This window comes from Lampetra planeri, chromosome 3 (genome assembly GCF_965212315.1).
Source record: "Lampetra planeri chromosome 3, kcLamPlan1.2.h2, whole genome shotgun sequence".
Lineage (NCBI taxonomy): Eukaryota > Metazoa > Chordata > Hyperoartia > Petromyzontiformes > Petromyzontidae > Lampetra > Lampetra planeri.
In genome coordinates this window covers 3,424,549-3,439,380 of record NC_136109.1, presented here as the reverse complement: position 1 = coordinate 3,439,380, position 14,832 = coordinate 3,424,549, and the positions used below count along the sequence as shown (strand labels likewise).

At 48.9% G+C, this 14,832-nt stretch overlaps 1 protein-coding gene across 3 annotated transcripts in view; it reads left to right on the top strand.

Annotated features, from left to right (window-relative positions):
- The window catches only part of CGNL1 (cingulin like 1), a 118,217-nt gene that overhangs the window by 70,594 nt on the left and 32,791 nt on the right, over positions 1 to 14,832 (top strand). For all 3 annotated transcript variants that reach the window (XM_078619109.1, XM_078619101.1, XM_078619117.1), the window contains exon 14: positions 2,517 to 2,606. In XM_078619109.1, coding sequence (XP_078475235.1) covers positions 2,517 to 2,606 — 90 coding nt within the window. The remainder of the gene's footprint in view (positions 1 to 2,516; positions 2,607 to 14,832) is intronic.

Below are 14,832 nucleotides of genomic sequence, written 5' to 3'. Positions count from 1 at the left end.
GTGGGTAGTGAGTGTGTAGGGGGAGAGGGAGTGGAAGTGGTGTGGGTAGGGAGTGTGTAGGGAGCGGGAGTGGTGTGGGTAGGGAGTGTGTAAGGAGCGGGAGTGGTGTGGGGTAGGGAGAGGGAGTGGTGTGGCTAGTGAGTGTGTAGGGGGAGAGGGAGTGGGAGTGGTGTGGGAGTGGAGTGTGTAGGGAGCGGGAGTGGTGTGGGTAGGGAGTGTGTAGGGAGCGGGAGTGGTGTGGGGTAGGGAGAGAGAGCGGTGTGGGTAGTGAGTGTGTAGGGGGAGAGGGAGTGGTGTGGGTAGTGAGTGTGTAGGGAGCGGGAGTGGTGTGGGTAGGGAGTGTGTAGGGAGAGGGAGTAGTGTGGGTAGTGAGTGTGTAGGGAGAGGGAGTGGTGTGGGTAGTGAGTGTGTAGGGAGAGGGAGTGGTGTGGGTAGGGAGTGTGTAGGGAGAGGGAGTGGTGTGGATAGTGAGTGTGTAGGGAGTGGTAGTAGTGTGGGGTAGGGAGTGTGTAGGGAGAGGGAGTGGTGGGGGTAGGTAGTGTGTAGGGAGAGGGAGTGGTGTGTGTAGGGAGTGTGTAGGAAGAGGGAGTGGTGTGGGGTAGGGAGAGGGAGTGGTAGTGGTGTGGGGTAGGGAGTGTGTAGGGAGAGGGAGCGGTGTGGGTTGGTTGTTGGAGAGAACCAGGCCACGTACAGCCACCAACCCTCATTTACACGCCCTGCACTATGAGCTTGTGTGAATGCTTCATTCTACGTCTTCTGCTGTGTTGCACAATCTGATCAAAAGAAAGACGATATTGTGATTAAACACATTCAATGGTTTCCGTTAAACATCGAACCTCATTATTCTGAAGCTGCAGGGTGTGGACATTTCTTAGCCTCGACGGCACCGGTCGACAAAAAAAAATTAGCGCCTTGCTTATTTCCCACAGCCCAGCCTAACAAAGTGTTATGCCTGTGCTCGCACGGGGTAAGGCGCGTTGCCTGCATGTGTGGAGCATAAATGTCGTTTGCCCTCGGGTCACGTGTGCAGTGTGGCAATGTGGGTAAGCAACAGCAGTATCGGACCAGTTTATTTTCTCCATGAAGATATTTTCTGATTTCAAAATATATTACCGTGTTGTACAATGTGCCAGGCTCGACCATTACACATCGTGCGTGTAAAGTCGGCAAAGCGACTGGCTTGCAGTGAAGGGTAATGAGACCTTCAGAATATATCGATCAATGTCTGTTTTGTAACCAGTTTAAAGTCCATTAAGATAAATTGCCAATTATGTCCGTGTCACCGTAGTTATTTAAGTGTGGTTATATTGCACTGTTCTCTGAGTGATGTTTACTTTTCGCTCTTGAGGCTTGGGTTGCAATCTGCGTGCGTGCAAATGCACACGTATTTGCAGGAGGGGGGGGGGTCATTATCATCCACTCTGCGGCAAGGCGACTCGCTTGAACACATTCCTGTACGTGTCACCACTGAGATTTACCCATCGACCCCATGAGCAGAGGCCCAGCACTAAACGCACAATCCGCTCTGCACCACCATGGTGGTCCCTGCCGGCCCTGCGCTCCCTCGGCCCAGCGCCCTCTGGGCCCTGCTAGGCTGGTGGGAATCCAGTGGGAGTCTGCAAGGTAGAATCTGGAAGTGCAGAAAAAATGGGCAATAGCATCTGAGCAAATCACCCGGAACGCACTGATCGCAGAAGCTAAGCAGGGTTGAGCTTGGATTGTGCTTTGATGGGTGATCGCCATGCACGCCACGTTGTCTAGATGGCAGTGAGGCAGTACTACGTGTGGTTAGCACTGAGATTCTACGCTGCCACCTCTGCCCACCAGCACCAACTCGCATGGTGAAGTACGTATTGGCCCGCTCGGATTCGGAAGGTCTTAATCCAGCAGTGGATTGGCCAAAGCAGCTGTGGATATGTGCAAACGTCGCAACTTTCGCCCACCTTTTTTTTGCAAACCAACATAAAAATGTGAAGAAAATAAGGGTTGTAAATAAAACACACATTTTTATAGTAATGCTCCAAATGGAAATGGATCCGAGAATCACTTGGTAAACTTTTACTTCATCAGAGGTCAACATTCAAGACAGACTGGGAGTCTCCTTTGTAGAGAGAAGGCCTGAGGCTCCTAAAACGTTATGGAACCTCCACAGGCATTGGCGGTAAATAGCCTCGTTAGGCCAAATCGCTGCTTACAGTCAGGATCGCCGCCACGTACCGCGACAGCAGAGAAGCCCGACTGTGCCGTGCGGGTTTCGGCGGCGTTGTGAGTCATCAACACAGCGCGGTGAGTGTAACTCATCGGCACAGAGCGGTGAGTATAACTCATCAGCACAGAGCGGTGAGTGTAACTCATCGGCACAGAGCGGTGAGTGTAACTCATCGGTACAGAGCGGTGAGTGTAACTCATCGGCACAGAGCGGTGAGTGTAACTCATCGGCACAGCGCGGTGAGTGTAACTCATCGGCACAGAGCGGTGAGTGTAACAGGTGGCCGCATGGTGTGTGCCGCGTGCAGGAGCGGGTGAGCACTCTGCAGGCCGAGCTGGAGGAGGAGAGGGAGAATGTGGAGCTCCTGACAGACAAAGCCGAGTGGGCGAGGGATCAGGTACCATCTCCTCGCACACACAGCGTGCATACACACACACATAGCACACACAGTGTGCATACATAGCACACACACATACAGTATGCACACAGCACACATAGCACACACATAGCACACACACACAGTGTGCACACACACACATAGCACACACGGTGCATACAGCACATGCAGACATAGCAGACACACACAGCGTGCACTAGCAGACACACACACAGCATGCACACACAGCATGCACACATAGCATGCGCACACAGCATGCGCACACAGCATGCACACACAGCATGTACACACAGCACGCACACACAGCACGCACACACAGCATGCACGCACAGCATGCGCACACAGCACGTGCACACAGCATGCACACACAGCATGCACACACAGCATGCGTACAGGATCTGGCTGTGCTACTCAGAGTTCCGTGGCACTCATCTGTGTCCTTGGTTCTGAGCCAGTGCTGGAAGTTCCACAATCCCACAAAAGCACCACGTGACTCAGCTGACCCTGCCTAGGAGTTGAACCATGAATCTAAACAAACGGGAGCTTGCTGCTCTACCCACCGTGTTCTCCCACCATGTCTAATCCCTTACAGTACTAATGCCACTTTTATTAATTTACAGTACCTAAGGAGTGCACCATCGGTGCATTAAATGTGTTTATTACAGCACAGTGCAGGAGAACGGGTGTTTCACACGTGTCATGTGTCTGTTGCAATGCACAGTTGCTCACAGAGTTAAGGTAAGTTATTGTTACGTTTGAACAGTAACTTCTACATGCAGTGATCATGCAAAGCAGTTTAATTACAGCCCTTTGTCAATGCTCTGCTGGATGAAATCCTCCACACGCCACGTCGGTCGTGGGGGTTGTTTGGCCATACTTCACCATGTTGGGTTTGTGGATTGATGGGGGGGGGGGGGGGGGCAGGACCTGTGTGGTTATCACTCGCCCCACTGGTCTTAGCCATGGCTGGGAATTGAACTGAGGTCACCGGCGTCAGAGTGGTCTGTTCTTAACCATTGCACCCCCACCACCCCTCAATACGTTATAGGGAGGGCTTAGTTGTAGCCGGAACGGTCCAGTAAATTATTCCCACACACGGCACACCACATCCAGTATATCTCTTGCGATGGATGTGACCAACTCGTCGTGTGCCTACTACTCCAGTCTGCCAGCGAACCCGAAAATATTCGGTTATTAATGAAGCCCTGTGTATGGGGGCCATATAATATTCATCTATCCAGAATAATATCGCATCAGTGTCATCAAAACATATTCGGATAGAACGAGTTGCCAACATCTCAAGCAGTTAGCCCCCTTGAAAGTTTTGGGAGACAGCCAGGGAGACTTTACTGAGGAAATATTTAACTCCGTGATCATTTAGTTACAACTTGCCCACACAGTTGTGAAGAAGGATCCTGATGATTTGCAGATGTATTTGTGAAATGTATTAAATAATAACATTTGCAACTCAAGGGTGGTACAGGACATCATGTCACCGAATGTGGCACCATGGTGAATGTGTGATAGGGTTCATGTGCCGTTGTTTGCACTTGTGTCACGATTGTATTCAGTAACTTAAACTGATAGCTCTTACCTGTGAGTTCGCATAAAGAATTCCCATTTGCTGCAATGTCCTCGCTTGGTTTAACTTGATATTATTTGACGCCTGTGTGGTTGTTGCACGAGTGTGGTTCAAAGATAAACTCGGGCTGCCATAGTTGTGAGATGTTATCTGCCTCACCTGGCATGCAGGCAGCCGTGGGTTCGATCCTGTATATTTGAAGTTTGCACGTTCTGCCCGTGGTAGCATGGATTTTTCTCCGGATCCTCTGGGTGTTTCCCTCCACATTTTGACACATGCATTTAGAGTATTTCTCTGCAGTAAATTTTCACGTGATAAGCCACTTTGTCGAGCTATCATATGTGACCAGGTTGCTTCTGAAAAAGAGCTGTAAAGCTCAGTAGGCCTTGCCTAGTAAAGTAAAAAAAAAATCGTTAAAAATTGTTATCCTATGCTTTTGGTTCAAGGATATATGACACTAAAGTTTATTAAACTCACCCTGTTGGTTTGAATTTACAATGCGGACATATCTCCCACTGGTCATGAAATGGCCTGGTGACAGAATCGTGAAATTCTTTAGAACAGGCGCATTGCCAATTCAGAGCATCTCCTTTCACATTCTCACCACGTTGTACCTACTCGCACCTACGTGACAACCTTGTGTGCCGCTCGGACACGCGTCCGCTTCAGAGACACGCGTCGCTGATCTTTACTACCCACCTCGTAAGAATTTTGCTATGAGAGTGGTGCACAAACACATTTAACGACACTGTGGCCTTAAAAGGAAAACAAGATCTAATAGGTGACATTTCAGGCAATGGTCCTTCTTCATAACAGATACATCCTGTAAATGTCAGTGCCCTTGGCTACTCTCCCGCAGCGCACGACACCCTGTTCGCTGCCATCTTGAAAACACCCAGACTGCTTTGGGCTGCTGTGAAGCGACGCCGCACAGCATATGCAGGATGTTGTCGTGCCCACTCCACGCACATTCAGCAGCCTCTTCTTCTCCTACTACTACGGCTATCTAGAACTCAAAGTGGAAGTTAACCTTGAGCAATCCTCATACAGGGTGTTTTAAAAAGATGGACCCAATTTCAAAGCAGTATATTTCACGATGGCAACATGTTACAATTACACAAAAAGTTACAAACGGTTTAATGAGTTATCAAGTTTTACTAACCATTTTATGAATGCTATATGTGCCCTTCACCTGCTGTACAGACAACATCGAGACGATAGTTGAATTTGTCCCAAACACCTCTCAATGTGTCTTCTTCCACTGAAGTCACCGCTGCCGTGATTCTTTGTTTGAGGTCATCCAGATTGACGTATCCCCACAAGAAAAAGTCGCAGGGTGTGATGAAACGCACGCTGCACCGCAATTACGGATTCAGTCTTGTTGAACTGCAGAATGCAAAACGCTTTGTGTTGCGGGGTCGCCATGTTGCGTATGATTGACGCTAGGGGCTGTTTGTGCGCTGTGAGAGGCATCGAGCGGAAACTATGCCCCACCCTTTCAAGTGGTAAGAGTTTCATTCATGGGCGGTTCGTGGTTGCAGAGATATGGCGATTTCAAATCGGGTATATCTTTTTGAAAAACCCTGTACATTGCTCTTGGAGGAAGGGTGTTTAATGCAGATGATGGCTCCATCTCTGCGTGATCTACCAATTCGTTGCCAGGCCCTTTGAATTACAGCTGGGCATTGCCACATTTAGCCAATAATGATAATTATTCAGCGGTAGATTTCACATTTTCTCTTTGTTGATACTTGATGATTATTATTGTTGTTGATGTGTGCCTTTCTAAAGTCTCCTCTATAAAACATAGGCACCCACCTTGTTGCAAATTAAACAGTTTCTCACCATCATTGGTTTACCAGCAGCAATTATACATTCACCCAGGGGCTAGGCGATGATTATCTGAATTGATCATTACTGACGGTATTAGTGTATCTGCATCACTCTTACTAATCGGGAGGAATCTGTGCAACAGCCCTGATTCCTGCTCACGACTAACAACAGTGGCGAACATTTGAACCGGTCCCCGGCCTCGCCTAGGTCGGCTCAGCCTTAAACGAGTAGCCGGTCCAGCGTGTGAACATCAGCACTGGGGAGACAAAGGCGGCCAGGCATGATGTTTTCCACCACCTCGTTACGTCTTGTACCAGCCCTTCATAGGTGGTCGCGAACAGCATGTGCCCCAACAGGATGTTAAGGCTTTGGGCGGGGGGGGCGGGGATCTCTGTGTGTGATGTATTGGGCAGTATTTAGTCACTTTTCTGTAAAAAAAAACATGGGGTCAGTTCCTCAGCGTGCATGGCGGTATCGGTTTAGTATCCGACACTGGTCTGGAACCTTCCCTTGCTTGAGTTGGCCTGCACCGAGCTGCTGCTTCGTGCATCCGCAGCTGCTCGTACTCGGCACTGAGGCTGCAAAGATGATGTTCGCATTAAGACTGCTTTTGCGTGTCCTGCCAATCTTTTACAGGTGTTTAGTCACGGTATGTATAGCTTCACGTGCGCGTGTGTGTGTGTGTGTTACTTTAACATTCAAGCGGCGCCGATTCAAATGTTTGATTTGGGTAATGAGGACAAAACCTGTGGCTGCGTTAGAATTGCCACGTTGATGGTGCGGCGAATGTCCCTATCGGGGTCTGGGTGCCGTGCGCCCAGAGGTCGCAGTGCCGCGCGTGACGCTCTCTCTCAGCCATCGCTGCCCTGCGGTGGAGAGCTGGCCGTGGCGTGGTTTTGGATTTTTTTTACACGCCCAAGGAGCGCTCTCTGCGTTGTCTCACAACACGTTGGGTGAACGCCATGTTCAGTCCGTTTGATTTAAATGCTGGAATGTTTTTTTATCATAACATGTCACTTCAGCTGGGATAATGAAAACATTTTTACAATTACTAATTTTGTACTAAGTCGCTGGACACATGGTCACGGCCAATGGTGCCGCCACACGTCGCGTTTGCTCTCATTGCGTCTGCTGGATCGGCAGCTGTTGCGCAGTGGGCATCTCATGCGCAAGTCCCACGCACCGGGTCTCACCCCGTGCTCCGTCCGGCTATAGTTCTACTGCTCGGTCCCACCAGTGCCGGCAGCCTTCCCTCCTCCACCCTGCACGTGTGTCAACTCACCGCAGCCTCCTCCTCCTCTTCCTCACTTGTCTTCGGTGTGTTCTTGCCTCGTTCTATTCAAGTTTTAGAAGTTACGTGCCGTGCAATACCTGGCCCCCATCTGCGTGCGCATTTCCTCGCAAACACGAAACGCTTCCCTTCTTTTGCTCTCGTTGGGTCCAGCTCTCTGCCCATGTGCAAATGCAGGTGTTGTCACGTTTCAGCTGAACGAAGTGTCAAGCATTACCTGATGCCACGAGGATTTTAATGTCCGCTTTCGTGTACACTGTGTGCTTGAGCAATAGTGCCTCTCGTAGAAATATACCTGGTGCATTTTTGTGTTTGCGCCCGTTTAAAACATTTGAAACTAAATGCAAATCTCTCAAAGCAAAATTAGATTTAATTCAAATAAAACCCACAGCTATGTGGTGATGCCATCTATGGGTTATTGTTCAAGTTTGTCCTATTATGGTGGTGGTGGTATCATAACACCACGTGGAGGGGGTGGAGAGGAGTCTGTGGATTGCACATCGTTGGAACGGTATCCCTTGTGAGACGTCCGCTTGCAGCGTGAGGTCTGCCTGTGGGAGGCGGTAGCCAGGAGTGTATCTGTGCACTCTCCCGAGTGCTCTTCCCCGCCTCGTGGTTTTCCCCGAGCGCGCGCCATCGTCTTGCCAAATACTCTAAGTTGAGCAAAAATCATAATCGGGACCATCCTACAAAGCAGTCTTGCAATTGAGTGAGATTGTAGTGCGTAAGTAAATACTTGTGGAAATTGACAGAACTAACCATGACTCACGATTGGGGTAGGTAAATGTATTAAAATGTGACTGAGAACAGCTTCCCTCTGATGTATTATGCCAAGTCTAATTGTGACCTCCAGGCCAGCCTGGTGATGAGGTCAAAGGTCTCAAAATTGGCATTTCAAGCCCCAGAATGGCATTCCTTCCCTGGCGCTCACAGACATAGCTGGAAGCCAATTGCTTTGTCCACATCTCACTCCATCACCGCTAATTGCCTCCAGCTCCATGGGTTTTGAACAACTATGGAGACTTATAGCCACTGTAGCTTGAGACTTTGTTGCAAGAAGACTGGGTAATAGGGGCAGGGCATTGGACATACAAGGGGGAAAGCTGTGATGTTTTGATGACAAATTATAGAGGCGAGAATTCAGTTATATCATGTTTGATGTCCCTATCCTTTATCACGACTGCAGGTTCAGTCTCAATGTCAATGGCTGTTGATTCAAGATGAGAAACAGAGTTGTCTCGCCTAGGAGGCTTAGAGGTCGGGTTAGTAAAAAGGGATCGTCCTGAAAAATTGGCCTTGTGCCAGGGCTATGGCTATTGTTTGTTCTTAGATTATGGGGAGGATTTAATGTGAGGGCCAGAGCTGTACGATTGAAAACTTTAATTAAAAATTCCCACGACGTCTTGGACACGTCTTCAGGAGGGCCTTGCTTGTTATGTATTGAGGCCTTGCTTGGTATGTATTGAGGCCTTGCTTGGTATGTATTGAGGCCTTGCTTGGTATGTATTGAGGCCTTGCTTGGCATGTATTGAGGCCTTGCTTGGCATGTATTGAGGCCTTGCTTGGTATGTATTGAGGCCTTGCTTGGCATGTATTGAGGCCTTGCTTGGTATGTATTGAGGCCTTGCTTGGTATGTATTGAGGCCTTGCTTGGTATGTATTGAGGCCTTGCTTGGTATGTATTGAGGCCTTGCTTGGTATGTATTGAGGCCTTGCTTGGTATGTATTGAGGCCTTGCTTGGTATGTATTGAGGCCTTGCTTTGTATGTATTGAGGCCTTGCTTGGCATGTATTGAGGCCTTGCTTGGTATGTATTGAGGCCTTGCTTGGTATGTATTGAGGCCTTGCTTGGTATGTATTGAGGCCTTGCTTGGTATGTATTGAGGCCTTGCTTGTCATGTATTGAGGCCTTGCTTGGTATGTATTGAGGCCTTGCTTGGTATGTATTGAGGCCTTGCTTGGTATGTATTGAGGCCTTGCTTGGCATGTATTGAGGCCTTGCTTGGTATGTATTGAGGCCTTGCTTGTCATGTATTGATGCCTTGCTTGGTATGTATTGAGGCCTTGCTTGGTATGTATTGAGGCCTTGCTTGGTATGTATTGAGGCCTTGCTTGGTATGTATTGAGGCCTTGCTTGGTATGTATTGAGGCCTTGCTTGGTATGTATTGAGGCCTTGCTTGGTATGTATTGAGGCCTTGCTTGGTATGTATTGAGGCCTTGCTTGTCATGTATTGAGGCCTTGCTTGTCATGTATTGAGGCCTTGCTTGGTATGTATTGAGGCCTTGCTTGGCATGTATTGAGGCCTTGCTTGGCATGTATTGAGGCCTTGCTTGGTATGTATTGAGGCCTTGCTTGGCATGTATTGAGGCCTTGCTTGGTATGTATTGAGGCCTTGCTTGGTATGTATTGAGGCCTTGCTTGGTATGTATTGAGGCCTTGCTTGGTATGTATTGAGGCCTTGCTTGGTATGTATTGAGGCCTTGCTTTGTATGTATTGAGGCCTTGCTTGGCATGTATTGAGGCCTTGCTTGGTATGTATTGAGGCCTTGCTTGGTATGTATTGAGGCCTTGCTTGGTATGTATTGAGGCCTTGCTTGTCATGTATTGAGGCCTTGCTTGGTATGTATTGAGGCCTTGCTTGTCATGTATTGAGGCCTTGCTTGGTATGTATTGAGGCCTTGCTTGGTATGTATTGAGGCCTTGCTTGGTATGTATTGAGGCCTTGCTTGGCATGTATTGAGGCCTTGCTTGGTATGTATTGAGGCCTTGCTTGTCATGTATTGATGCCTTGCTTGGTATGTATTGAGGCCTTGCTTGGTATGTATTGAGGCCTTGCTTGGTATGTATTGAGGCCTTGCTTGGTATGTATTGAGGCCTTGCTTGGTATGTATTGAGGCCTTGCTTGGTATGTATTGAGGCCTTGCTTGGTATGTATTGAGGCCTTGCTTGGTATGTATTGAGGCCTTGCTTGTCATGTATTGAGGCCTTGCTTGTCATGTATTGAGGCCTTGCTTGGTATGTATTGAGGCCTTGCTTGGTATGTATTGAGGCCTTGCTTGGTATGTATTGAGGCCTTGCTTGTCATGTATTGAGGCCTTGCTTGGTATGTATTGAGGCCTTGCTTGTCATGTATTGAGGCCTTGCTTGGTATGTATTGAGGCCTTGCTTGGCATGTATTGAGGCCTTGCTTGGTATGTATTGAGGCCTTGCTTGGTATGTATTGAGGCCTTGCTTGGTATGTATTGAGGCCTTGCTTGTCATGTATTGAGGCCTTGCTTGGTATGTATTGAGGCCTTGCTTGGTATGTATTGAGGCCTTGCTTGGTATGTATTGAGGCCTTGCTTGGCATGTATTGAGGCCTTGCTTGGTATGTATTGAGGCCTTGCTTGTCATGTATTGAGGCCTTGCTTGGTATGTATTGAGGCCTTGCTTGGTATGTATTGAGGCCTTGCTTGGTATGTATTGAGGCCTTGCTTGGTATGTATTGAGGCCTTGCTTGGTATGTATTGAGGCCTTGCTTGGTATGTATTGAGGCCTTGCTTGTCATGTATTGAGGCCTTGCTTGTCATGTATTGAGGCCTTGCTTAGTATGTATTGAGGCCTTGCTTGGTATGTATTGAGGCCTTGCTTGGTATGTATTGAGGCCTTGCTTGGTATGTATTGAGGCCTTGCTTGGTATGTATTGAGGCCTTGCTTGGTATGTATTGAGGCCTTGCTTAGTATGTATTGAGGCCTTGCTTGTCATGTGTTGAGGCCTTGCTTGGCATGTATTGAGGCCTTGCTTGGTATGTATTGAGGCCTTGCTTGTCATGTGTTGAGGCCTTGCTTAGTATGTATTGAGGCCTTGCTTGTCATGTGTTGAGGCCTTGCTTAGTATGTATTGAGGCCTTGCTTGTCATGTGTTGAGGCCTTGCTTGGCATGTATTGAGGCCTTGCTTGGTATGTATTGAGGCCTTGCTTGTCATGTGTTGAGGCCTTGCTTAGTATGTATTGGGGCCTTGCTTGTCATGTGTTGAGGCCTTGCTTAGCATGTATTGAGGCCTTGCTTGGCATGTATTGAGGCCTTGCTTAGTATGTATTGAGGCCTTGCTTGTCATGTGTTGAGGCCTTGCTTGGCATGTATTGAGGCCTTGCTTGGTATGTATTGAGTACTTGCTTTGATTCCACGAAATGGCTGAGAACCCAAACAGGAGACAGGCGAACGCTCGGACAGCCCCGACATTCGGTTTGAACCCTTCTGGATGCATGGCCTCTTGCACACGTGCCTCCAAGGGAAAGAGTATTTTAGGCAATGTGCAAGATTTAACCTTTATTTACGTTGGAAGTGCTCGTGGAATATGAGCACTTCAACTTTAGGAGCCTTGCGCGTGGGTTTAATGTAAACACTGACACACGTGGAATATTTATTCACTTGTTTTGAACAAGAACGCCCATGAACAGTTGGCTGGTCGTGAGTTCTAATTCTTGTTGAAAGTTCACTCGGCCAGTCCATCACACCTCTGGTTTTTGTAAATGAGTACCCACCTCTGTGGGTTGTCCGTCATTGTTGAATAATGTATTTCCTGTCATAAGAATGTGGTATTTCTATCGCTGACTCAAAACTGCTAATGGAGTTGAATATTACCCCATGCTTATTTGAGAAGGAGGGTACATTTAGACTTTTGTGTAAAACCCAGGGGGAGGTTTCCCTTAGTTCGGTGTGATGTCTTCCAGTGTCTTAGCTCAGTGTGCTATCCCAAGGTATTTTTGAGCACTGTGTAAGACAATGTAGTGTTACCCATATACCTTTTTACTCAATAGTTACTGGTACTCAGTAGTTATTGGTGAGACGGCGTCACATCGGTGAAGAGCCCCAAACCATTCCAAACCACGGCGGTGGTGGTAGCACAACTGGAAGCTGTTTTGTTTGTGACAACAGGTGTTTCATTCCTTTCGGTTTAGAGCGGTACTGCAATGACCTTGGGAAGTTGTACGAGCCGGATGTCGTACGGAGATATATAAACAACACTCGTGTGCAGGAATCCTCCTGAGTTGCACACTGCGTTTGAAGGAGGTTGATGCTCGGGATGCACGTGTGAGGACGTTGGTGCCTGGAGAAAACTCGCATACCAGGACAGAACACTAAAACCCCACGTGGGTCAAAGTGCCACGAGATGCACCGTGTGGTTCTCCAGGTCTCTGTTATCCTCCAGGTCACCTGGACAGTTGTTGCCCAAGAGAAGGGTTGTGGTGATCCGCATCCATCCCGAGCTTCATCCCCGCAAACGCAAGCGGAATAATCGGTGTGCAGTTGCCGTATTTTCCTGCTCATACGAGCATTGGGCTGGGGGCTCTTGTTAGTTGGTGGCCCTGTGCCAGGTGGTTGGTGCAATTCTCTAAATAGGATGTCAACTTTTGACTTTACTCAATGCGACAGCTGCTTTAATAACGCCTGAAGGGCCATGGGTCGAGTCGCTCCCCGACCGGGACTTTAGCTCTTCGCCTGCGAGTCGAGCACCCTGGAGAGATTTATCATTTTGCTCAATTGCCATTGAACGCACTAACTGTTAAAACAAACATGCTGCATATCCTGCCGTACCAACACGTGCGCACGTACGTCTTGGCGAGATGCCCGTGTAAGCGTCCTTCATGCGAGATTCATTCGCTGTCTCAGCCGTTTTATTTTAATGACTAAATGGATGGCTGGGTAACCACTGACGCAGTCGGCACACGATGGAAGGGTGAAATCCCACAACTGCCTGGTGCTCTCTGTACGGCGTTATAACGAAAGTATTCTGTGTATTGTCGAGCGACTGTCGGGTGTTCTCACACACGTGCTGTCGAGTGAATGCTCCAGACCCGAAATGTGGGCTCACGCAACTACAGTTCTTAATCTAGATTCGAGGTTTTTGTGACTGCAGGGATCCATACTCTTTGCTTCTTTTGGTAAAGTCACGTAGGTATAAAATCAATTAAATCACGACGTTTCGGGTTCAACACAAGCGTCCGTGATCAGGTGGGACAACCACAGCAAGAAACCATTGCTGAAGTGAGCACAATTGTTTCTTGCTGTGGTTGTCCCACCTGATTACGGACGCTTGTGTTGCGCCCGAAACGTCGTGATTTAATTACTTTCATACTCCACGTGACTTTACCAAAAGAACCAAAGAGTGACTACAGTTTTCTCAGTCTTTGTGAATGTCATCTTGTATCTCATTATACTCCCATCTGGGTTACAGGCCATGCCTTGATTTCAAACACCAGGTCCTATTTCAAATTTCCCCAACTCTAAAGCCACTGTGCTTGCCATTCAACACCCCCACTTGTGTGCCACCCCACGTTTTGCGGTCTGCCCAGGGGCAGGGTCCGTGTGTGTGCGTGAGCGTATGTCTGTCCCCACGACAAGATCCCACAGGAGCACATGGGAACGTCCAGCCAGGGTTCACGGCCCCGTGCTCCGTCTCCTTCTTCGAGAACGGTATCACTCTGGTCAGCATGCTGTCAAATGTTGTTGTAGACGCTGACAGCCACGATGCCAGGATGTTGCATTGAAGTGGGTCGGGGGGGTTGGCAAAATGTAACTAAAAACATAATGGCGGAATGTCCTCATTAAAAGTTACATTTGTTATTCAGGAATGTTGGCAAAGTAAGGCGTGTGCCAGTTCCCATGTCAGCTCTGACTTGTTGAGGTTCCTTGCACCCTGCTCCGGCTGGGAGCTCGTGGTTTTTCACACGCACACGCAAGGCACACGCAAGGCACACGCAGGCGCACGCAAGGCACATGCAGGCGCACGCAAGGCACACGCAGACGCACGCAGGCACACGCAGACACACGCAAGGCATGCAAGGTACACGCAAGGTACACGCAAGGCAACGCAGGCACAGGCACACGCGAATGGGATGTACAGTCACCTACACGTTCACACGCACACACAACTCCTGCCAGCCTGGAGAGTCCAGCGTGCAGCACCGCGCGGTGGTACGGCTGGCAGCACCGCTCAGTGGCACCTTCATGCGACGCTTCAGACAGAGCAGCTGCCACTCGCTCTGCTTGCTTTAGGCAGAGGGTGACCCGTGGAACCTCCATGACGGGTTCACGTTCGTGTTGCCACTCGTGCGTGTGCATGTGTGCGGGGAGCGGCAGTGTAGCCGTGAGCTCACTGTGCAATGAACCCTGCGATCCCATTTCCATTCCCGCCTCACCTAGGTTAACTCAGCCTTAAATCGTGCGGTGTGTAAACATCGCCACTAGGGAGGCAAAGGCGGCGGGGCTTCGTGATGGTCACCCACCCCCTCGTGTGCCGTGTCGGCCCTCATAGGTGCTCGCTTAACAGTACTTGCCCCAGCAGTCTGTTAAGGCTACATGCAGTGTCGGATTATCCTCGTAGCAAAAGTAGCTACATATGCTACGGACCCAGCACTTTCAAGGGCCCTGCGCTAAATGCTTTCAAGCTATCAATTCCGGTTCAGCGATTTTGCACTTGCTCTATTACTATAGTACTATACCGCCTTCAACTTTTATGAACGACTGGGTGTTTA